General features: G+C 48.9%; 1 protein-coding gene and 1 non-coding gene across 44 annotated transcripts in view; both read left to right on the forward strand.

The window, feature by feature from the left end:
* MAP4K4 (mitogen-activated protein kinase kinase kinase kinase 4) overlaps window positions 1–25,090 on the forward strand; it is a 173,981-nt gene that overhangs the window by 105,237 nt on the left and 43,654 nt on the right. For all 43 annotated transcript variants that reach the window (XM_024116611.3, XM_024116613.3, XM_055088950.1 and 40 more), the window contains 9 exons: window positions 7,534–7,659; window positions 8,939–9,049; window positions 12,973–13,063; window positions 13,489–13,619; window positions 16,006–16,060; window positions 17,468–17,546; window positions 20,879–21,054; window positions 22,505–22,577; window positions 24,063–24,273. In XM_024116611.3, the coding sequence (XP_023972379.1) occupies window positions 7,534–7,659; window positions 8,939–9,049; window positions 12,973–13,063; window positions 13,489–13,619; window positions 16,006–16,060; window positions 17,468–17,546; window positions 20,879–21,054; window positions 22,505–22,577; window positions 24,063–24,273 (1,053 nt within the window). The remainder of the gene's footprint in view (window positions 1–7,533; window positions 7,660–8,938; window positions 9,050–12,972; window positions 13,064–13,488; window positions 13,620–16,005; window positions 16,061–17,467; window positions 17,547–20,878; window positions 21,055–22,504; window positions 22,578–24,062; window positions 24,274–25,090) is intronic.
* LOC112062378 (small nucleolar RNA snR87) lies at window positions 2,268–2,376 on the forward strand. Its single transcript, XR_002890694.1, has one exon. It is a non-coding gene; the product is annotated as a small nucleolar RNA snR87 (small nucleolar RNA).

Genomic DNA, 25,090 nt, shown 5'->3' on the forward strand with positions numbered 1-25,090 from the left:
GGACCGGGGCGCGAACCCGCGTCCCCTGCATCGGCAGGCGGACTCCCAACCGCTGCGCCACCAGGGAAGCCCTGACTTAAATTTTTTAAAATTATGATGCTGTTCCTTTAGTGCTGGGGAAGTGGGACCACATGGTCTCTGCGTTGCTGGGAAGTGAGGGTCTTTAGCCTTCCACGCCGGTAGAGGAATCAAAACATCTGTAAATCCAAGTTGTTGCGTTCTGAACACACTGGGTTCTGATTTAATGAGCCGTTTAAAACGAATTGAGTCTCAGATTCCTTCACGGGCAGATGCCCCAAAAGGCTTAGTGGTTGTTACCCGCAAGGGTGTAGGTTGTAGGTGGTGTGGTGGTTTTGTCTGCTGATTCCATTACCTGGGTTCATTTCAGTTGACCCCCTTCCCCCCCCCCCCCCACCCCCCCATGGGCATTTGTTCCCACTTCTTTGCACACCTGGTAATTTTTAATTGGATGCCAGCCATGTGATTTTTACCTTATTGGGTATTGGACATTTTATATGCTTATGATATTCTTGAGCTTTCCCCTGGGATGCAGTTAGTTACTTGGAATCCGTCTGAGCCTTTTAAGGTCCGTTCCTTGGGGTCAGATCAGCATTTAGTCTAGAGCTAGTTTTACCCCACTGTGGAGGCAGGAGCCTCCTGAATGCTCCACCCGAATTCCTGTGAATGATGAGATTTTCCAGTCTGCACAGTGGCAGCAGGCACTGTTCCCCGATCCTCTGCGGGTCCTCCTCCCCTGACCCCAGGAGGATGTGTTGGGTGCTCTGCTCAGCTGATTCCATTACCTGGGTGCATTTCAGTTGACCCCCTTCCCCCCCCCCCCCCACCCCCCCATGGGCATTTGTTCCCACTTCTTTGCACACCTGGTAATTTTTAATTGGATGCCAGCCATGTGATTTTTACCTTATTGGGTATTGGACATTTTATATGCTTATGATATTCTTGAGCTTTCCCCTGGGATGCAGTTAGTTACTTGGAATCCGTCTGAGCCTTTTAAGGTCCGTTCCTTGGGGTCAGATCAGCATTTAGTCTACAGCTAGTTTTACCCCACTGTGGAGGCAGGAGCCTCCTGAATGCTCCACCCGAATTCCTGTGAATGATGAGATTTTCCAGTCTGCACAGTGGCAGCAGGCACTGTTCCCCGATCCTCTGCGGGTCCTCCTCCCCTGACCCCAGGAGGATGTGTTGGGTGCTCTGCTCAGGCCTCCTGCCCTGTCTCTGCATCTGCCCCCTGACCTCTGCCCTGCACTCTCCAGCTACCCCTCAGCTGTGTCCTCAGCTCAGCATCCTCTGGGCTCCGGGGGGTTTCCTCTCGCTTTGCTGCAGCCTGGAATCTCCCAGGGCAGCAAGCTCGGCGGTTGTAGGTCTTCCCTCATGTTCCCGTCTCTCAGAGGTCACCGTCCTTCAATCCCTGCTGCCCAGGGTCCTAAAACTCTTTCATACGTTTTATCTATTGCAGTGGTTCAAGCGGGAGTATATCTGGCCCTTGACGCTCCTCCTTAGCCTGGAACAGAAGTTTGTCCTTTGTCCTTTTCACTTGCAGACTATTTTCAGAGCCAGCCTTTGACTGACTTGCCGTGTCAGTTGTGTAAGCAGGGGCTCTGTGCATGTGAGTGCACGATGGGGCCAGCCAGAGACGCACAGACGTGTGATGTTTTCCGCGCTCGCAGCTCCTCCAGAGCGGTGCCCCTTCTTGCCACCGCTTGCCGGGGCCTGGCTTTCCGGTTTCGACGTGTGCGCAGTGCTCTTGGTGGAGCCCGCCCCTGGCTTAGGGAAGGGCGTGGGCACAGAGGCAGGACTCTGTCCAGGGCCCTCGGGCAGGTCAGGAAGGCGAAGCTGGCACGATGGCTGATCCCGGGCTCCAGGCACCTCTCCTTTGCTCCGGAAACAAGTTGAGCTTGGAAATCTCTGATCCCAGGAAGTCATGGGCCTGGGTTGCTACCATTGGAGCCAACAGGAAGACGTGACCGTGGAGGTCCGAGCTCTGGGTGTCGCTGACCCAGCGGAAGGCAGGTTAACCAGCAAGGTTCCCGTTCTTCAGACTCCCATCACCCTCCCCGTACGGCTGAGCACTGGAGTGGGCACTCGGGACCAGCAGGGGGCGTGAGGGCCCCCGTGCCGGGAGGGCGGGGCAGCTGGATGTGCGAACGCCGGAAGGAAGCTGCTCAATTGGATGCTTACGGAGTTAACGCCCCTACTCGAAACTCTTAAGTTCCCCCCCGTAAGAAAATAGTATTGTTGAAAATTGGGCAAGTTAAAGAAGAAAACATCTGTAATCCAGGGGTAATCTTTGGGAACAGTTCTTTTTTCTTTCTGTGTACACATTGAAACGTGTGGAGTTATCTAAATGTACTTGTGCACTGGTGTTGCGAATGGCAAAATGCTGACGTTAAGAATATATTATTTTGTCATCTTCTGAGCATTTTGGATTACTGATCTCTTTCTGGTCTCATAATCTAATTACCAGTTTGGTTATGTAGGGTAGGAAAAAAAAAAAACCTTTCCTTCTACCCTTCTAGGTTCTTGATCATGTAATAAAAGATGAACAAGAGGAAAACAAACAGGTTTGCTAACTTGTCTATCTCGTGTATACATGGGAGCTTTCACAAGGAGAATGAAGACTCAAAGAGGACGCTGTCTGTGTGCCAGGTTGAACAAGGAGATGCCATTGGACCAGTAACTAAACCATATGGGACAGCTAACAGAAGATAAGAGGCTTTCTTTCGCTTGTACAGAATTCTTTGGGCCTCAAGCCCCTGGTGCTGGTGATAAGAATGTTTTTTCCAGTTGGTATAGGAAGGATGCCTTTCATATGGGAGTTTTATCGCTTGCTTTCGGGAAGAAAAGGGGAGGTCAGAGCACCTTTTTTGTCCCTGCTGTTTTTCAAGTACCTTTAGCTTAAAATAATCCCATGTCAAAGAAGCGTATTTTGGGGTGACAGTCAAGTGTTTTGGTGGAGGATTTGATTTTGGTCGCTCTGGGCCTTACCCAGGAGATCTGCTTTCCATCTCTGTCGGGACCTAAGTTTCAGCTCCTACTTTAGGGGCCATACTTCAGGGTCCCCAGTGGAGGAGGAAAATGGATGGGTTCTAAAATCAAGTATTGATGTGACTTATTTCAAGTTAGACTATCGAAGCAACTTGTACCCTGGGGAACTGTGTCCTGTAAATTGGGGCTTGACACTTTGGAAAGTTCTAATAGTTCCGTTTAGATCCTGGAGAAAATAGCGATGGGTCTTACCCGACTTTGTGGTGTGAGTTAGCTCACCGTGTTCATTCGCCATGCTGGGCTTGTTGGTAAGGGGTCATCCCAGAGGTGTGTCTTGGCCTCCTTGCGAGCACCAGTCTCCCCAGGTTTTTCGTGAGCGAGTGAGGTTGAGAAAATGGATTGTACTTGCCGTCCTGCACCGTCTCGTCACGGTCTGAAGTTACCACCCCGCCATGCCCGTCCCGGTGGACGGTGCCGCTCTGTAGTTCTCTTCTTTACCACGCTGCTCTTAGAGCCCAGTCGAGTGACACAGCCTCACTGAAATACAGCAGATTTCATAGAAGACTTTGCTGAGTTGAGTAGAGTCCTACGTGGTGGTGTCTGTCGACAGAAAGAGCAGGTTAAGGGCTTCAGGGCCGTTAGAGTTAGACTTTGGGACCTCAGAAGTCCATTGGCTCAGCAGCAAAACTAGGAAGCATGTCTTTTTGTCTGAAATGTGTTCAAGGCAGTATTCTTTGCTGAGTAAGATGTCACGAGTGCCTGATTTCCATTGCAGCTATGTTAATTTTGTCATTTTTCTGTTGGGGTTTTTGTTCCGGAGCTGATGGATCTTCTGAGATGGACGCGGATTAATTTTAAAGAACCTTCCATTCCTTCCTTCGACCAGATCCTGTACCTTCATTTTGCTCTAGAAGCTTCCCTGCAGAGTCGTGTTCGCCTGTCTGGTTGAATTATCAGTGAATTTAAGTTGCAGAACTTTTCATATGTCTGAGTCATAAAAATTAATTTTGGTTAATTCAGCTTGGTGTGATACTGAATAACACTCTCAGATGTCGCTGGGATTTGCCAAGTCAAAGGTGCTCTGCCCTCATTTCTCTGCTAGTTCACAGTCCCATAAAGAAGGGTTCGGTAGTAGTTAACTAAAACAAACTTGTAAACTTTTTTCTAAAATGGATATTTCATGGCTGTTTTCATTCTAAGTATATACATTTTGGTGGTGAAATCTGCCAGAGAGACTCACATATTTCATTTTATTCGTATTCTCTCCATCTAGTGAAGATAGAGGGAGTAATGAACTGCCCTTCCTGTTTTTGTTCAGCTCTCAGTGAGGAGGCTTAGTTCTGTAAGGAGGGGCTGCTGGGGAGAGCATCCCCCAGACCTCCTGGATCCTCCCAGCTGGCTCACTGGAGGTCCGCCTGCTGGCAGAGTGGAAGGAGACCGAATTTTGGTAACAAGAGAGTTTAAACAACATTTTAAGGAGTCATTAAGAAACCCCACTAGTCCTATGCACTGCTCTGTGCTCAGACTGTGGAGTGGACAGGGCTTTTCCTATGACTCCCAGCCCCGCAGCGGCTTTTGAAGATGACCACCACGATTCAGATGTACCCGCCCCGCCCGCCCGCCCCGTCCGCTAGCAGCCAAGGAAGGCAAAGGAAGACTCCTCCCTAGGCTTAGCCCAGCTGAGACAAAGACCTCTTCTGGCGGAGTTTGCTCCCCGGGGGAGAGTCCAGAATGCTAATTGGCATCAGCTGCCTTAGATCACCAGGGGGCTGGCAGCTGCCTCATCCCTGGAGGAGACCCAGAGCGGCCTGCTCTCCTCCCCAAATGTCCTCTCTCCTCTCTCAAGTGACCCTTAATTTTTTTTTTTTCCATCTGTACGTGACCGTGGCCTCCTGAAGAGGAGGACGAAGGGCAGAGGCGTTTGGACCCGGCCGGGATACTTGGAGATGTCACTTCCTCATGGAGCTTTGCTACATCCACTTCCTTTGCAGATGTGGGGTTTGTCATCGTTTTAAAAATGCAGTTAGTCTCTTCGAAGTCTGTTTTCCGCTGTATCTTTTCTGGCGAAATGAGGTGTTTGTGTTTGGTGGTGGTGTGTATGCATTTAAATACTGGAATGAGAACACCAAACTTGTTTTCACCTAATGACTGAAGGGAGGTTCGAACTCAAGTTGGTTCGTTATTACCCTAAAGACACCGTATAAAGACACCCTATTATAAGCATTAGTCGTGATTAGGATTCCAGCTGTAGTTGGCTCCAAACTGTTGGTAGATTCTGCGTTTCTGATGCTTTTCCTCCGAGGTGGGCACTCATAATTAAAAGACAGTGAATGACAGTTAGTGGCGCTGAGTACCTTTTTATTTTATAAACTGTGCAATAGCCACATCTATTTGAAAATCAGAGAAGCCAGAAAAGGAATGTTTCAGAGTATATATAATCCTTATCCCGAAATGATGATTTGAGAGGACAGTATGTTTTCCTCTCAGTATTTGTAGTTCAGTTTCATCTGCTTCCAGGATTTGACTACTTAAGACCCCAGAAGTATTCTGGCAAGTGACATTGATCTGATTACTGTATTTTTGGAAAATATTTGGATGTTTCAGTCATATTAGAAAAGCTGTTGCCAAACTGTATTTAAGCTGTTCTGATGTCATATTTCATTGTTTGTAACTTGCAGCCCAGTTTCAAAGATGTTACAGCCTGTGTCTTATGGTTGATGGTGAATCATAGTTTCGTTACGATAAGTGATTGGGTGTCTGTCTAGCAGCATCTTAGGTTCAGGGAGGTGCGTTGTGCCGTGATGATCCCCCAGCAGTATTACCCGTGTGCATATTAAGTGCTTTTCACACCGGTGAGCAGTACGGCATTTAAGCCTGTGGGGATCTTTAAACGTATAAGATGTGTGAGGATTTTAACTCAGCGGGCTCCAAAAACGTCAGGTGCCGATGGAGGGTCTTGGTTGTTCTTATCTAGAGCGGTGAACGAGTGAGATCCTGGAAGACACTGGTTTTTGTCACTAAAAGAAAAAATGCGTCACAACCAGTCACAGGATGTCAAGACCCTTAATTATTGCTCAGGAAGCTTCTTGTGGGAGAACTGTAGGTTTTGTGTGTGTGTGTGTGTGTGTGTGTGTGTGTGTTGGTTGTTCTTATCTAGAGCGGTGAACGAGTGAGATCCTGGAAGACACTGGTTTTTGTCACTAAAAGAAAAAATGCGTCACAACCAGTCACAGGATGTCAAGACCCTTAATTATTGCTCAGGAAGCTTCTTGTGGGAGAACTGTAGGTTTTGTGTGTGTGTGTGTGTGTGTGTGTGTGTGTGTGTGTGTGTGTGTGTGTGTGTGTGTGTTTGCGCACCATGTGTGCATATACACGTACCTACGCGGCTCAGAATCCCTGAGTCTTCCCTGGAGAGGGAAGGATATCAGCTAAAGTGGAAGGAGTGTGTCAGTGTAGAAAAGTCAGGAGGTTTTAGGGAACCACTCATCATTTCCTGTTGAAAATACATCAAATAAAGGGAATTCTAGAGATCTGGTTATGAGGCTTTTCTCAAAGATCTTCTCTATCTTCCCTCAAACACCTCTTTTCTAACCAAGGCAGATTTTCTCTCTTCCCGCACATTCTCTCTCTTTTCTCACTTTAATTCTGCTTTCCTCTCATTCTCGTGCTACCTGTAACCCTTTCTTCGGATGACTCTTTGCAGGTGGTTTGGCGTTACCCTCTCCCCGTGTCCGTGTATGCAGCAGGGGACAGGACGCCCCCGATGACGCGGTTTTCCCCGGGGCCGGGGGAAGCGGTTGGTGTGGGAGAAGGCGGAGACCTCAGCATTCACAAGAGCAACTTATTTTTATTTTCCGGACCTTTGTCACCATCTGTCCTCTTCATTCTCCCTCTAATCTTCTCATACAGACTCTTCATTTCTTCCTCTGCTCATCTTATCTTAGTAAAGCAAGAGGCGGGGGGACGAGCCCAGTCTAGGAACAACCTGCCACCACTGAGTGGTGGTTATGTTTCTGGGCTCCTGGACTGGCCCGAGTCTCTTGGGGGCGCTGTCCGTCCAGGACCACAGGGCCCCTGAGCTTGGCCCCTGCCCCCGACCCTGTGTGAGGCTCTCAGAGGTGAGCCTTAAGTGCGTCGGACGATTTATACTCACAGATGTTCTCTAGAAAAGAAGCAGCCCTTCCTAGGCATTTGAAACAGTATCAGCCAGTTTCCTTGTTCCTCCCATTTTTACAGATGAGCCAGTTGAGGCCCAGAGAAGTGGAGCGGATGGCCTGGGGTCCCGCGGCCCCGCCTGCTCTCTGCTCCTGCAGCTTCCTGTGTCGTCTTTACCTTCTGTGCCTGTGTTTCTTCTTGCAGAGCTTGTAATCGCATTTCAAAGGATGCGTCCCCGGAAGTCCCCAATTACTTGCACAAGGGTAAAGTGTCTCTCCCTTGCTGGAGGGGCTGGGAACGTCTGATTGCCTGCGTGTGGAGAAAGTAAAATCCTGCATGTCATTCAAAAGCTGCACACTATTTTTTCTTAAGGATGAAGAGGAGGAAATCAAGCTGGAGATAAATATGCTGAAGAAATATTCTCATCATAGAAATATTGCAACGTATTACGGTGCTTTCATTAAAAAGAGCCCCCCAGGACACGATGACCAACTCTGGGTAGGCAGACGTTTCCTGAGCGTTCTGTGGGGTTTCCTCTTTGATTGTATTTAAAAGGGCATTAAGAACCTTCCAGAGGGGGGAGGAGAGAGAAAAGCAAAGAAAAAGGGGTAACATCTGGTATCTTCCCTGGCCTTCTCAGTGGAAGGTGTCCTGAATGTTTATTTTGGTGTTGATTTCACACTGCAGGAAAAAGAGCTAACTTTGTGTTTTGGGAATAAAATGGCACTTTAAAAAAAAAAGTAACAAAATAGCAAGAAAATTAGTAGCTTGAAAATAAAAGCAATGTGATAGAAACTTTATGGAAATTAATTAGTGTGGAATCTCAACTAAATGCATCTTTCTTTACTATGTTGGAATGAAGAGACAAATTGCAAGAAAACAAACTTAGTTCAGTAATTTATTAAGAACAGTGGACTTCAGGGAAATTTATAGAATTTATACATATTCAACCGTATCTCTTATTGAATACATTTCTATTGAAGATGATGACACCAAGATAGTGTCAGATCTGTGGCTGTCACGTTATGCCAAAGGTACTGGACTTATAGGGCAGGAAGATAGATGAATACTCTTCTAATTTTTAAAAAAGCCATTAGAGACTATTTGCAAAGTTAGGAAAGTAAAAGGGAAACAGTTACCTTTATTTCCATTGCCCATATCCAAACACAGTTAAATTTTTAGAATAGTTCAACTCAATTTATTTTCTAAGTACTTTGGAAATGTACTTGTGTTCCTATTGTTGAAACATTTAGGTATTGTAAATAGTGTCTTTTAAAAAACGATGTGCTGCTTAAAAGTATATTTCTCTTTTTAAAGAGAAATTTTTACACTATTTTTAAACTGTACTAAACCCAGTTAATATAAAATAGTTTGAGAATCACGATGTGTGGAAAATAGAACATTTTAGACACTGGCAAGTTGGAAAGCCTGTTAAGGAGTATTTGGATCAGATTTCTGATGACTGGGAGTTGATGAGGAGCAAACGGTCCACTTGCGTCTGTGCTCAGCAGAGAAGGGGGGCTTCAGGGCCTCTGCACGGGCTGCGCTGTGGAGCGTGCAGACGCCGACCTCCTGGACCGGATGTCCGTGCCGAATAGATGGGGTGTGATGAGATACGCTCTCAGGAATTCGGTGCCCCCACAACGGTCGTGCGCCCAGACCTTTAGGAAAGGAGGGCGGTTAGGCTGCCCCCCGACCTACCCCGGTGTGTGCTGACATCTGTGATGCTCTGGCCACTGGTGGGACGTGTTGGCCGCAGCGTCTTGTCTCTCTCCAGCTTGTCATGGAGTTCTGCGGGGCCGGCTCCATCACAGACCTCGTGAAGAACACCAAGGGCAACACGCTCAAGGAGGACTGGATAGCCTACATCTCCCGGGAGATCCTGAGGGTAAGCGGGGCGCGGCTGGGCGGCCAGGCGCGGGCTTGTGCTTCCTCTCCACTTGCCCAGCCCCCAGGGTTTCTGTGCGTTAGTTGCGACCTGTACGGGTTATTCTTTTCGTGACAACCAAGGGTTCTGTATCACCCGCTGGCTTTAATAGTTTAAGCCACATCATGGTTTTGAGTCTGGCAAGTATCCAAAGAAACTAGACTTAGAATAGGGTTTTTTTGGTTTTTTGTTTTGTTTTTTTTTGGTATTTCCCTGAATTCATCCTGCAGTTATGAAGAAGAAAATCAGAGTGGAGAGGAGGAGAAATAATCTATAACTCTTGCGTTTATGGGAATTGTGTGTCTAAGCTTATAAAGCAATTTTTTTTTTTTTTTTTTGCGGTACACGGGCCTCTCGCCGCTGTGGCCTCTCCCGTTGCGGAGCACAGGCTTCAGACCCACAGGCTCAGCAGCCATGGCTCACGGGCCCAGCCGCTCCGCGGCATGTGGGATCTTCCCAGACCGGGGCACGAACCCGTGTCCCCTGCATCAGCAGGCGGACCCTCAACCACTGCGCCACCAGGGAAGCCCAATAAAGCAATATTAATGGCGCTAAATGCTGGTTTCAAAATCAACCTGTGGACTTCGGCATTAACTGTTAGACTCTGTTGCAGTATTCATGAGGAGAAGTTCTAATGTTTAATGTTATTTACAGCCAATTGGAAAGCTGGTTTATGATGTCAGAGCAAATTCTTGGCTACCATTTTAGCGGCTTCTCAATGATTCCCTTCCGTAGTAGAGCCGTCCTGACAGCACAGGCAGAGTGTTTGAAAGTTTCATATTTGAAAACTGCATGGGAGTTGCCAGTGGGCCTCTTCCCTCTGGTCAGCCGGCACAGTTTTTCTCTCTACTTTACCCCTCAATTGCACACTTAAATTACTTGGTTGGATTTCATTTACCGACCACATTTTAAAAATAAAGACTGTGGAATTGAACTGGAATCTAATTCTCATGTTTCTGTCACTAATTAAAAAAATGTTATTTTATTTTTTATTTATAGATAAATTTGCTCCACTTTTTACATTTAAGTTTCATAGAGGACTGCAGGTTGAAGAAAATGTCGTCTAGAATTCAGAGATAGTTTGAATTTCTCTTTATTTAGAAAGTTTACAGAGCCCTTGACAATAGACAATTCCCTTAGGAAACCCAGTTGTAGAGGGTGAGATGGGAGACCCCGTTTTCTTATCATCACATTCAAATTTCATTATAAAAATATCAAGATTCTTTTATGGTTATTATAGGAGCCTTAACATGGGAGACTAAGCCTCCTGCCCTGTACTGCTGTGAGGGAGTTCAGTGAGTGGGCAGGTGTATTTATTATCTTGATAACGAGGGTGGTGGGCAGGAGAGGGCAGTGGCTAAGGACATGGGCCTCAAGTGAGGGAGACTTGGGTTTGAGTCCTGTCTCTGCTGCTTACCTTTTGCACATCCCCTGCCAAGTTACTCAACTTTCCAGACTTACTTTCTTCATATGTAAAATTTAGGTCCCAGTCCTATGAAGGGAATACCATTATTATAGGAAGTAAATGAGCTTTAGTGTCAGGAATCAGTTAATGTAACATGTGGGTAGGTAACTAAGTGTATACAACTGTTTTCCACCATTGAACTCAAGACAGCATTTTCTGAAAGAAGCCCAGGTTGCTTGAGGCCCCAGATCAACCCGAACATAGTAGTAGCTCAATGAACGTCTTTTCAAGATGCAGCAGATGTTTTCCGCCCCCGTGGGCACCTGAAACGAGAGTTTCCTTCACGTCACTTCATCTGGGATGGGAATCTTCTAAAGGGACTAACCTCAAACAAAAGCTTCTGGAAGAGTCAGTGTCATGCACTCGTGTGTGTTCGTCACAGGTCATGGGAGTCAGTGTTGGGAAAGGGAGAGCCGGGTGGTGAGAAGGCCTCTCGTGGGAAAGGAAAGCAGGGCATCCCGGAGGCACGCCGGGGGCTGATTTCTGTGGTGACAGACGTCCTCATTCCTTGGTGGGCGGTAGAGTCAGTTGCTGCGGAGTGAAGAGCTCAGCAGGTTGAGAGTTGTGGGCACGCGGGCCTCAGACGGCGGTAGAAAAGCTCTCCTGGGCCCACCGAGAGCCTCGAGACACGAAGCCGCGTGTTCCTTCCGGCCCGTTTCCATGGTCACCATGCACACAGCAGCCTCGCGTTCTCATGGAAACCAGCATAGATCATCCTGCGCGTGGGCGGTCACAGCCTCTCCCAACCGGCACCGAAGGCGGCCTTTGACTGCTGCTTCAGTCGGTGAATGCGATGGACTTACAGGACCATGTTTCCGCGTGGTGGACCTTGAGTCATCTGCTCTTGGATGGACGCTGACTGTGCACTGGACTTGCCATCTCTGCTGAAGAGGAAGGACCGTGGCTCAGCACGGCGGGGGTGGCGGAACGCGCCCTCCCTCCCAGGCCCTTCATTCAGGAAGACCGAGTCCGCTGCGCAGATGCTCGCGGCTCGGGCTCACGCGCTGTATGAGCTGGCAGACACGCCAGCAGCAGGCCCTCCCAGAGGCGGTACCCGCAGCCCTAGGACGGGGGGTTGCTCGACAGGAACCAGAGTGCGGGCCGGCCACGTTCGTCTGAGAAGATGTGGCTACTTAACGTCTGCTGCCGAGATAATTCTGGAGAAGTGTAAGAAGGGGGGTTTGTGAACATTAGGAGGATAAAAAATGAACTGAAGTGATCAAAGTAGGAATTACAAAAGAGGGAAGCTGCAGTTTTTCATCTCTTCTTCCGCTGTTCAAAAGGTACACCGGGCTGAAAGGAGGGAGTTTCTTCCTAACGACACCATGAAGATACCGTATATTTCTAGTGCTTTTCCCCCTAGTCGGTGCTTTGTGGTATAACACTGCACATCCTGTGTGCCGGAAAAATACACAGAGCCAGGACATAAGCTCTCTTCTGTTTCATAGGCAGACTGGTAAATGATTTTAGAAACCCCCTATGTTAGAAAAATTAATGTTCTCGGGCAGCTGTTACATTTAATTCGTACCCTACGAAGTAATGATGACAATAAAACCCCACAAAGAAGTTCAACAGGACAAATCAAATGAATCGTTGCTTCTAATCTACCCTTTTTGAATTGAGACGTTTTGGAGTTAATGGGTTGCTTGCAGCTTACGGAGGCAGGCTCTAGATTTGGCTTCTGTAGCTAAAGTCAGGACAAGTAAATGAGTTGTGAGAATGGTGCCTTTTGGTCTTTCTGACCATATTTGGATGAAAACTGTATTTTTGTTCTCCTACCACCTCTCATCAGAGGCATGCTCTGGGCTTCGTTCCAGATACGAGGTCATCAAAAAGTGCTGTATGCCCAGTAGGATTTATTTCCTTGGGAAAGAAAGATACTTGATTTGAACATAAAGCTCTTTTGATGGCAGAATTGTTCTGCACGTGGGGTGGAGGTTGGGTCGATCAGTAGTTAGCAGTTTGTCGCTCTTTGGTGGGAAAACCAGGCTGGATTCACGGGCCAGACCTTAAAACCCACTCTCGCCCTTTGCTTTTCCCCTGGGGTGCCTGTAGTTCAGATCTACCCCCGGGGTCACCCATTGCAAGATAGGCGTGCAGCGTGGGAAAGGAACCACCCTGTACACAAATAGCACAAATGACAGCAGAGACACTGCAGATGGTCATCGAAAGCGTGCCGTTGGGGAGCAGCTAGAAAGTGGTAACCCTGGCCCTCCCGCCTGGCCCTGACCCCTTGGGATTGGGGGTGCTTCTCTCTGTGTGGCGTCATTGGTGATGTCTTGCTGGAAATGCACTGAGGTTGAATCGTATGTTCACAGAAACTTTTGGCCTGTGTGCACACTTCATTATAAAGGGTGTGTTCTGGGCTATTCACTTACAGCGACGCAGAACTAAACCCAGACCTGTCTTTCCTGCTCAGGGACTGGCGCATCTCCACATCCATCATGTGATTCACCGGGACATCAAGGGCCAGAATGTATTGCTGACCGAGAACGCAGAGGTGAAGCTTGGTATGTGATGGGCGGGCCGCGTGATCTGATACCCTGCGCGAGTGCGGTTAGCTGAAAACGGTGCCCCGTTTCTCCTCGTGTCTTATGGAAGACGTGGGAGCCGGGCTTGCTGCTTAGCCGGGCCCCTGACTCCCCTGCCCCGTGCTCCTGGCTCATCGGGAGTCGCTCTGGTGGTCGCTGTTGGGGGTGCTCAAGGAGGTGGCGGGCCCAGCCTCCCGGGGAGCTCCCGGGCTGGTGGAGCGTCCCGCCGTCGTGGTGGCTTGGCCCTGCAGGGGGTGCTCCTTATCGCAGTTGGTGGGAGGCTGCAGTCTGTGCAGCGTTTCTCTGGTTTACTCTGAAGACCTCCGATGCTCACGTTCTTCACCTTGCCGTTGACGGGTTTGTTCACCGGGGGCTACTTCCCCTCCTTCCTCTTCCTGCCACAGTGGACTTCGGTGTGAGCGCTCAGCTGGACAGGACTGTGGGGAGGAGAAACACCTTCATAGGCACCCCGTACTGGATGGCTCCCGAGGTCATCGCCTGTGACGAGAACCCCGACGCCACCTATGATTACAGGGTGAGCCGCCGGCCCTGCCTTCCTGCGGGTGGGGCTCCGCCTCCAGTCCCCCTCCCTGCTGCTTCACCGAGGACCACGTGGACCCCTGCTGCAGGGACACGTCTGCTGGGACAGTATTTGGAGGCTTTCTTTTTTTTAGTCCATTCTGCATCACCCCTGTTCTGTTACTAAGTACGATGCTGCTTTCAAGGCGGGGTGGGGCTGTGTGTCACGCGTTGTTGGTAGACATTTTTTTGTCCTGAGTAAATTCAGTGCTTCTGCCCTGTTTGCTGTTCTTTTCAACTTGAAGAATGTATTATAATCAGATATTCATTATTTTAAAAATACTGTCAGAATATATAGCAGTAGCTTCATCTGTGTGACATTTTAGTGTTGTTAAAGAGCTTTGCAGCTTTGGTCACAAATACATGTAAACTATTAGAGTGACCTCTAGGGACTTGTATCAATAATGCACTTTTTGATCCTGATGTAAAACCCGTATTTGATCATCAGACTCGGGTTGAATACGTTTGTAAAAACTACTTAAAAATTCTGTTGCCTTAAGTAAATGAGTCAGAGTGGTTGATGTACCTGTTAATGATACTCACAATTGAGTTCCTGTCTTACGGCGCGCCAGCGTATTTAGTATTTATTACAAATACCCAACTACTGGAACTCAATGTAAGCCTGTGGTGGAGAGGAATATTTATTTTACGTTTTTATATGCTGAAATATTTTCAAATAGATTATAGACTTTAGGAGTTTTCACTCTCTGTTATGTCATTATGTATCTCTAAAATTTGAAAACATTTCTAACGCATCCAAAATATTATCATACCTAAGTAAATTAAAAATGATTCCTTAATGCAGAGTCCATAATTAGACCCAGCTCGTCGCCACCTGCTTTGTCCAAACCAGTATTCAGTATAGGACAAGACGTTGTATTTGGTTGTTTGGCGGTTGGGTATCTTTCAGTGAAGAATACCACACCCTCTCCCCCAACCCCCGCTTTCTGCATGACACCAACTTGCTGAAGAGGCAGAGTGTTCCACCCTTTATCTTACCATTTCTGAATTTTAACTTTCCAGTCTTTGTAATGTCATTTACCTTGTTTTCGAGGAACTGGAGAGGCTCCATGAGTATGGAGAAAAGCCTTAGCAAGATCCCCTGAGAGGAGATGGGTGCGGTTTGTTTGTTTGCACCGCCCCAGGGAGCGTGGACACCTGGTGGCCCCACCACTGAGGCTGCCCATATTAGTTTCTGGTTAAGGTGGTGAATTGCTCTTTGTACCTGAGGGTATAGAAAACTCCGTAAAAATAAGGGAGCAGTTCATGGGCCTGTCTTTGTTCTCGTAATAAAACATCTGTGCTTGAGCTCCATAGCATAGCTGTAGGTTATTTAGGAAAACCCTTCAGCTGAGCAACTTTAAGTAATTTCTTTATTAGGATAGTGTCTAAACAAAAGAAGGCTAATGATGAAAAAACATCTGTCATCTGCTTTTAGAAAATCTCGTTTGGATTTTAAGAAATTAGCTGATAAAACCTCATCTGTCATCCAATGTATATTGAATGCCTACCACACGGTAGTCACGATTCTGGGGATACAGACAAAAATACCTGTCCCCATGGAACTTGTATTTGAGTAGGGGATAAAGCTAAAATTCAAATTTTAGGGCATTCCCTGGCGGTCCAGTGGTTAGGACTCCATGCTTCCACTGCAGGGGGTACGGGTTTGATCCCTGGTCGGGGAACTAAGATCCTGGATGCAAGCCGTGTGGCGTAGCCTAAAAAAAAAAAAAAGGAGTAAAATTCACATTTTAAAATTAATATTTTGGGGACTCGGAAGGAAAAGACTGCATGCACTTAACTTATCTCACACCCGCTGACTAAGTTTGAAGGAAGAGTAGAGCGACGTGGCTGCATGATTCTGTTTAGTGAGCGAGGGTGGATTTTATTAATCCTTCTGAGGGCCTTTCCTAAAGAGAACTTTCTAGCCTTTAAACGTTTAACATCATAGTTAAGTTTGAGATATTGTCATAAAACATAAGAGTAAACATCTGTCTAGGCTGGGAGTCTAAATCATCAAATGCTTGGAAAGAAATGAAGAACTGATAAACCGCAGAGCCCGCAGTGAGCCGGTAGGGAGAAGATGTAACGGGGACCCACCTTAGTTCAATCACAGATACGAGCGGTTCTAATTAACAATCAGTGTTATCTTTATTGCATCTTTCATTCATTCCTTTGGAAGGTGTTCTTCCAGATGTGTTTGTGCTTTTAATTTCCCGGCGAACTTCCTTTTGGTTCGTACCCCAAAGAATGCAAGTGCGTCATCTGTGTGAATGATCAGCAGTGGTGAGTCGGTGGCTTCATGGCAAGGACGGTGTCCTAACTTCCCGCTTTGTTTGCAGAGTGACCTGTGGTCCTGCGGCATCACAGCCATTGAGATGGCAGAAGGCGCTCCCCGTAAGTAGCTTGCGTTCCTTTTCAGCCCAGTTCTGTGTAACTTAAACCTAGTCTCAAGGCTTCAGAGAGAGTGGCTGCATGGATGAAACTGTTCCTGATGGGGCGTTCAGATGAAGGAATCATAAATACAGTGGAGTTTTCGATGTGAAAGGAATTCTTGGCATGCATTAGTCCTTTTGAAGATCTCCCTGAGGTCCGTGGGCTATGTTATCTTTTATTCAAGTTGTAATCAGACGTGCGACCTGAAATTATTCTGATGTCAGATAATACACAGTAATTTTTCTTTTTACAGTTTGAACTTAATATTCAGTGAAACTGGTCCTACCACAGGAAATTTCAGTATTTCTTATGTTTTAACTTTACAAATAGAGGCACAGCCTTTTATCTGTGGAATAACTTTTTCCACTATTACCTATGTGAAATTTTGCTTCTGCTTTGGATTAAATCAATGACAGCTTCATGAAATTGATTTTTAATCAGGAACAGGGTAGACTTTCAGAGAGCAAAGGGAAAAACAGCGTTTTCTGCTAGTCCCCCTTTCAAAAGAAAGTGTATACAAAGAAGGTATAACTTCCTGCTACATAGTCGCTGCTGAATAAATATTTGTTGAATGAATGATAAAAGACTGCCCACAGCTAAGGATGAGTTTGCACTGCAGAAGCGGCCGCCTGTCTTGATCACCACGTGCTCCCTTAGCCGAGACGGGGAAGGACTGCCTGGCCCTTTGTCTCGGTTCTCTTTCACGGCAGGAACAGTACCCTCCTTTTCTTTGGCCCCCATTTCCCAGCTGCCTTCTAAGAGTCTCGTGAAGGTAAATAAACACTCGGAAATACCTGATGTGACATACTCGTGTGTACACGTGCACCTAACACGCCTTCGTTGGGCAAGTGATGGGAGAACAGGCGGTCATTGCACAGAATTTAACAGTCCCATCTGGCCCCCATTTTTGCTCTTCCATAGGCGCGCTCGCTCTAACAGTCAGCAGCGAGCGTTCCTGGAGGGCTTAACGCATCTGTGTTCCCGGTGTTGTGTGAAGGCCTTTACGACCGAGTCTAATTGAATCCTCACAGCAACCCTAGGAAAATAAAGTTCTCTCATTGTCATCTGATAGATGGTGTAGAAACTTAAGCTGTTAACTCCTTTAGGACGTTGAATCAATATTTATCTTTGATTTATGAAAACTTTCCAGTGTCTGTTTGAAATTGTATGTTCTTCTCGTTGCGCTTTTCCTCCTCATATTTTGCTGTGTTTGAGTGGGGTATTCACGGTACGCCCTCGGCTGTATGACTAGATGTGCGGACTGCCTGACGTAAAGCGTGCCGATCAGACGATGGGCAGAGCGTGTGCCCCTAGAGATCAAGAATGAGTAACCTGAGTACGTACTGACACGCCCTCTCCTCTCCCCAGCTCTCTGTGACATGCATCCCATGAGAGCACTGTTTCTCATCCCCAGAAACCCTCCTCCCCGGCTGAAGTCCAAAAAATGGTAAGCTGTGTGTGCTTTGTTGTTGCTGTTCTTTTCTTTTAAAAAAAAAAATTGTTCCTTTTTCTAGTTTGACTTCAAGGCAAAATTCTGGCCATTCTGAGTCCAAAAGAACACAAGAGCCAGTGCCCCAAAACACCAGTTAAAAAGTGTTGTATCGCTTTATTTTTTAATGTTTCTTTTTCTCGATCCGTTGTCCTTGAATGATACAGTAGTGACAAGCCACCCTATGAAGCACCAACACGTAAAAGAAAAAGGTTCCATTTTAATACTTAAACATACCTCTTAGTGTAATGTATTTCTAAGCATCTTTACATTAAGAAGCAAAGCTGTGTTGACTTGTAGTTCCTCAGTTGAAGTAGTATCTTAAAATTCATGGAAGGGTTTACTGTAGTTACTGCAGAACTTTGAAGTCAGATGGGCCCCTGTCCTCCCAGCAGCCTGCGTTGGAGGAGGGGTCCTCTCCCTGGGCCGCCCCCTTCCTTCTCCCTCCTCGTGCATCTGCTGATCAGAATTGATGCCGGGGCTGGAGATGGCGGCGACCTCCGTGCGGGAAGGCGTTAAGAAGTGCAGCGGTGTGCGGGGTGACACTGGTTTGGTGTAGCTTTAAAATCTGGGAGGGAAAGGGCAGTGCTTTGTTTCCTCCCTTGAGCATCCTGCCCACTTGTTTCCTCCCGAGGTTCCTCTGAGTCCTTCCCTGGTGGTTCTGGTCTGCACTCAGGCTCGCCTGCCCTCGGGCCCTCCTCCCTCCTTTGCCGTTCCTGTTTCCTGGGCTCTGCTGTCTGCCTTACCCGCTGTGGGTTTTTTTGGTTTCCTTTCTGCAACTGTTCTCATGAGTTTTCCAGGTGGTGGTGTCTCCCCTTAGGTTCTTGATTCTGATTCTGAAATAGGCCAGAGATCTCCATTTCAGCCTCCTTCTATCCTGGACTCGGTCTTCCGGCTCTTGGGTCGTTCTGGAGCCTCTCTCCCGTCCGTGGGTGTAGACATGCACATGTATCGTTTCTTTCCTGCTCCTCCCTTTCCTCCCCATCCTTTCCCCACCTTTCACCACATTCAGCTCTGGGGAACTGAGGTCGTCTGGTTCCACTTACCAGTTCTTGGCGAGGTTCTTTAAGGCGGGACGGTTTCAGCGATTTAGCCCCAGTTGGTCTCCTGTGTTAAAACATGATAACCGGGGGCGTCCATGGGTGGCCAGCCCTGGGAAACCAAATGTGGACAGTAGACGTCACCAAGGAGTAAGCTACGGGGCTGGGTACCGCTTCGTCCGGCGCATGCTGAACTGAAGGATGCTCACTTTCCCCTTTCTCTTTCTCTGTCAGATTTTATTAAAGCGAGTTGATGCTCCACCTTCGGGGGATTTCACAGTTTTGTCCGTCGGCCCCCACCCTGATTATTCTGTCCATGACTTGCAGCCTTGCGTTAACCGCTGTGTGTTTAGTACAGTGAGATAAAGAGACGGATGTAGATGACCCTAGGTTCTGCCTGCGCTCTTGCACCAGACTTCCTCTAACTGAGCTTGATCAGATGCATCCTCAGCAATCTGTGTCACTGCCTCATTTTACCCACGTGTTCTAAGGTGGGAGAGGGTTACAAACATGAAGTCCTTCCTTTACGACTGCTGTCTTCCTGTCCACCAGATGTAAATTTCCACGGCTGTTTTTGGAGAAGCGGCCTTTAATAAAGGATGATGAGTGAACTCTCTTTCAGCAGAACCTGGTCATCGACTTCCAAAAATACACTGCAGACCATCGATTCTCAGATGTTCATCCGTACACGGCACACGAGAATCCCTTTGGAATTTTTTAACTCAGGGCTCCAACCTCAAAGTTTCTAGTCTCTTAGGTTTGAGGAGTGACCCAGGCATTTGTATTTTTAATAAACTCCCAAAATGATCTTTGTGGGCAGTGGGGTTTGGGAATCTCTGTGCTAAGAGCATTCCATCACTGCTGTGTAGACTCTTCTGCATTCTGCCTTAACCATAGAATAAAGTCACAACTTTAGGGCCCTTCTCTGAGCTGACCCTGACCTATTTCTTTTACCCTTTTCCACTTGTCGTACTAGCAGCAGAAAACAATTCACTGTCCCCTAGTACTCTGCTGCCTTGTTCACGTGGTTTCTGTCACTCTGGAACAATGGCTTTTCTCTCCCATCTTTGGAACGTCAGAAATCCTCCTCTTTCTTGATGTCTGACCCATTCCACTGTCGGCAGTAGTTTTCTTTCTTCCTCGCGGTTTGACTATACACCCGCTGTTGTGTGTGCATACGTTATTTCCTACGTGTATCTCTTACAGAGCCTAGCGTAAACAAATGCACGCCGTTGACATAAATATTTGTTGAATTGAACAAAAATAGTAAGTTTGAGTAGAAACAGAAGACAATACAAATGATTCTTAAAAGCAGTGAAATAACTGGAAAGGACTGAACTGATTTTCTCAACCACATTTTTAAAGACTGAATAACTCATTCATTCAACAAAAATTTATTACATACCTCTTGTAGTCTACATGCTCAGAGCTGGGCATTGCTGACAAATGGAGAAGTAGGAACCAGTCCTGACCTGTACCGTTTTAAACCAGGAGGAGAGACAGAAACGTAAATGTGAAGTGTGCAGTGTGTTACATGCAGACAACCCCAAAGGAAAGGCTCCTAACCTGGGGAGGGCGGGGTGCCGTGTTGACGGGAAAGGCTGACCGACGGGAGGGTGTCTGAGCTGAGTCTCGAAAGACGGGGTGGGTGCGTGTGTCAGCCGAGGCTAGGGAGGGGGTCACTGTGAGCCAGAAATGGAGAAACAGGCAAAAATAAAGTGGCTGGCGGGGTACACGTTAACAGCAGGGTCATTGCCCCCCCTCAGCACTACCATTTCTGCCTCTGAACGTTAAGCGTAGAGAACTGATACGTAAACCAGTCTGAAACTGATGGCAACGTCACAGTGAGAGGATCAAGCCCCGAGTCACTCACTCGGCTCCCTTTCTTACTCTGTGTCTGTCCTTGTCTTCGAGGATCCCGCCGTCTCTCCTCTGCCATCTTCACGTTAGCGAAGACCTCCCTTTACTCCCTGGCCTCCTCCTCCACCCCGTGATTACACGGTCAGAGAGCAGCAGTAACTCCAGTTGCCTCCGAGGCCCCCTGTGTGTGGTGTGACTCCTAAACCCTGTTTAAGTGACGCTGCGGGCCCCGTGGTCCCTGCTTTGCTCCTTGTTTTATCCCTGTGCCTCTGCAGCCTTGTTCACAGTGAATTCTGAAGCCCTGCTCTTGCAAGCTTGTAAGTTACTGATGTTTTGGAGCTCTGCTCTTTGTGGTAGAAATTTGATGATCTTTTTTACTTCCTCCTCTAGGTCAAAGAAGTTTTTTAGTTTTATCGAAGGCTGCCTGGTGAAGAATTACACGCAGCGGCCCCCCACAGAGCAGCTTCTGAGACACCCTTTTATAAGGGACCAGCCAAACGAAAGGCAGGTTAGAATCCAGCTTAAGGACCATATAGACCGGACCAGGAAGAAGAGAGGGGAGAAAGGTATTAAGCCTGTTTTTACTTTCATCTTAAAAAACACGTGTTTAGGTTTTTGCCGACCAGAACCGGTTATTCCTTTCCCACCGCGTTTGTGCCCACCTGGCTGGGGCTGGAGTGGTCTGTCTCTGCTCTGCACCCAGGGACGGGCCGAGGGGGCAGCCTGGCCCCAGCAAAGGGGACCGGCGCTGTGCAGCGTATTGCCAGGCTGACGCTGGGTAGTGGGCACTCGATGCCGTCCTGCTCCTCCTCGGGGGCACATCTTCGTGGCTGTGCTTTTTTACTTCATTGTGGACCTTGTGTTCTGCCTGCGTCCGGCAGGGCTCAGAGCGTCGGTTGGGAACATCACCGTCCATGTGCTGTCCCGTTCTTCTCCTGCTCAAGAGCCCCAGGGTTTCCTACACTTTATGGGGGTGGTGTGGTCCGGCCCGGGCCCCGTCGGCCTGACTGCTTTTCTTTTTTTTTTTTTTTTTTTTTTTTTTGCCGTATGCGGGCCTCTCACCGCTGTGGCCTCTCCCGTCTCTCCCGTCGCGGAGCACAGGCTCCGGACGCGCAGGCCCGGCGGCCACGGCTCACGGGCCCAGCCGCTCCGCGGCACGTGGGATCCTCCCGGACCGGGGCGCCAACCCGCGTCCCCCGCATCGGCGGGCGGACCCTCAACCGCTGCGCCACCAGGGAAGCCCTGCTTTTCTGTCTTTACTGCACAGCGTGAACATTCGCTTTGCTAATTACATAAGGTTCCGTTTGGTCCCCAGTGTCTGAGTTTCCTATCCTGACGTGTTCTGTGTCCGCCTGCCTGGATTCCACGGTGCCTCCTGCCCAGCAGCGTGCGGGCCAGCCTTCACCGCTGTCTTCTCTAAACCACCTTCTGGGGCCTCTGGCTCCCACTGACCTTTCCCGTTCGGGGAATTCGTAACGGTAACTTTACAGAACGATGCCGGATAACAGGCAACCCGTTGCTGAATTTTTTTTGACACTCAAAGTTCAAGGCCAAAGAAGAAACTAAAAAGAGCAAGTTCAGGGCAATTCCCGACTGCTACAAGTAACCAAGTATGTTCCTGTTGCCTTAGTTTGGGCAGTTAATCTCTTTCTTGCGAGTTTTGGCATCAGAGTGGACTTTGTGAATCTGCTGATGCTCCAGGACCCCTTTTCTTACGTGTCAGGGGCTCTGGAGCCCCTCTCACAGCCCTGCCCCCGCTTAGCCGTGCATCCCACGAGGGACTGTCTCGCCTCCAAGCGGATCTGCTCTTCTGTGGGAAGGACGGCTGGCCCAGGGGTGACCGCCGTTCACGTGGGAAGTGGTGCCACGCTCCTCCCCCCAAGTTCTCCACACGCTTTATCGTTCTCTTAAAGAATATATGGCTTTTATTGGGTGCTGATGCCCTCGGAGATGCTTACCTGTACACGCGGCGTCACGATTCGTGAACTGACTCGCTTACCTGTCCTCTTCTTACAGATGAAACCGAGTACGAGTACAGCGGGAGCGAGGAAGAGGAGGAGGAGGTGCCGGAGCAGGAGGGGGAGCCCAGGTAAGGGCGGGGCCGCTCGCGCCCCTGCTTGACGGACGGACTGGCGCTGGGGGTGCCGGGGCTGCAGGGGACGCCCATGTAGTGTGAAGGAGTCGCCAGCTACTCTGAAAGTGCCTTGATACCTTCCATTCTTCTGCTCTTTCAAGGACTCCTATAAACATTCTCCGCCTCTGGAGCCTCTGACCCGGTGGGTCTTTACCGAGGCTGCGTTGCTTCCTCTTCCCCCAGTCATTTGGAAACGTGCAGGTTGTGTCTGGTCCTGGGGAAGGGGGGCCGGCCGCTGGCGTTTCTCGCTCCAGCAGGTGTGGACGGAAGACGTCTTGTAGCGTATGAAGCAGTCCCGCACGCGCACGGTTTCCTGCCCGTGGGCCAGCAGGGCCCCTCTGGAAACACTGTAGTCTTTCCCAAGACTTGTTGGCTGGTTGGTTGGTGGGTTTTGCTTTTCCCACCGGTGTGGCCGTCGGCATTTCATTGCCTCTATTGGGGTGCGTTCTCTCCTGATCCATTTTATAGTCGTTTTGGTCGTCTCTGGCTCCCCGAGGCACAGTGAAGCGGAAGCTCGAAGATGTGGTCGCATGAACCTCGCGGCGACTCATTCATCAGGGAGGAGAGGATTTAAAAGCTTTAATAATGGTCTTGCCTGCCTGGTGTTCATGCTGCAGCTACACGTAGCTGACTAGCTAGACGAAAGGAGGGTAGGGACAGTGCCCTGTGGGCTCACTGTGTGCAGAGAATGAACGTTTGAAGAGAGCATATCGAGGGAGAAGAGAATTTTTTTAGAAAAACTCGGTAGTTACATAGAAGATTTGAATCCACTTGAGACTAAAATTTTTAGAGTAATTTGAACTGATTTCAGGAGCAATATAATTGTTTTGGGTTAGGGACGCAATATAACGAAAGAAGCAGTCTAGGAAGATTGATTTGCCATTTGTTCTGGGAGTTTTGAAAGTGGAGAAGTGACTCTCAGCCGGGAGACCACCTAGGAGTGACGCTAATTTATCTGTGTGATGGCTCATCCTTGGGACCCACCTGGGCTCAGCTGCTGGCCCTGCAAGTAGAGAGAGTGGGAGGGGATAGCTGACAAGGCATGGTGGACCACGTGGAGAAGGTGAGGGAACGGCCAGTGCTGGAGATTACTGTGGTATTACCGCCCGGGCGATCCCGGAACGTGATGCTGCTGTTCCTGGTGGGAAGCAAGGCGGTCACAGAGGGTCCAGTGACATGTGGAAGGAGGTGGTTTCAGCTCTTCATCGCAGTTTGAGTTGATGTGAGAATCCCACGTAGAGGTGTCCCGTCAAACGTCCAGGACAGAGTTTTAAGATATTTATGAGACAGGTGAAGGAAGGGGTGACGCTACTGAATGGCAGGCTCCTTATCCCCGTGGATCTGTTAGTTAGTTGGGTCTTGGGGTGGGAGGAGCTCGGAAGAGGAGGGGCGCGGACGTGGAGTAGCCCGCGCCCCTGAGAGCCCCGCTTCCTCCTGCAGCTCCATCGTCAACGTGCCTGGTGAGTCCACGCTGCGCCGGGACTTCCTGAGGCTGCAGCAGGAGAACAAGGAACGCTCTGAGGCCCTGAGGAGGCAGCAGCTCCTGCAGGAGCAGCAGCTCCGGGAGCAGGAAGAGTATAAGAGGCAGCTGCTGGCGGAGAGACAAAAGCGGATCGAGCAGCAGAAAGAACAGAGGCGACGGCTGGAAGAGGTGGGGCGGGAAGGCGTCTGGGTCGGGTCCTCTTTCCTTCTTCACAGGCGTGGCCAGATGCTCAAAGGACCATCCTCTGTGGCCTCGCGAGGCAGGTGGCGCCTCTCCCCGGCCTGGCCACGCACGGCCCCTCTGAAGGGAGGCTGTGCTCGTGCGCTGGCAGGACCTCGCGCTCCTGGAGGCCCTAGCGATGTTTTCCTCTCCTTTGTAAACGTCAGGGACCTGCCCCCAGTTACTCATCCGGTTTGTGTGGGATACAGGGCCCAGAGGTGGCATCGCCCCGGCTCCGTGGAGGCCGGGCACGCTGTGGTCTGAGTTGGCCAGCTCGGCCTTGACCTCATTTCCATTCCACTCTTGGCCTCTGGGTCCCAGTTGGTGTGTACATATTTTTCTGAAAACGTATGTACACAGGAAAAACATTTTTCTACAAATTCCTTAACTTTAGGTACATTTAAGAGGAAGGGATGAAGAAGAGAATTATATTGGGCATGATACAAATGCTGTTCTGTAATCTAGCTGTTGTGCTGGGATTAGTTACTTGTTGGGCCGGGGGACACATTTTGGACCACCTGCTCCTTGTTTTTGTTCTTGTTTTTGGCTGCGTTGGGTCTTCGTTGCCGTGCAGGCTTTCTCTAGTTGCGGCCAGCGCGGGTTGCTCTTCGTTGCGGTGCTTGGGCTTCTCATGGCGGTGGCTTCTCTCGTTGTGGAGCACGGGCTGTAGGCACGTGGGTTCAGTAGTTGTGGCCCGTGGGCTCAGTAGTTGTGGCCCGTGGGCTCTAGAGCGCAGGCTCAGTAGTTGTGGTGCACGGGCCCAGCC

The sequence above is a fragment of the Physeter macrocephalus genome, chromosome 12, assembly GCF_002837175.3.
Source record: "Physeter macrocephalus isolate SW-GA chromosome 12, ASM283717v5, whole genome shotgun sequence".
In the NCBI taxonomy this organism is placed as follows: Eukaryota; Metazoa; Chordata; class Mammalia; order Artiodactyla; family Physeteridae; genus Physeter; species Physeter macrocephalus.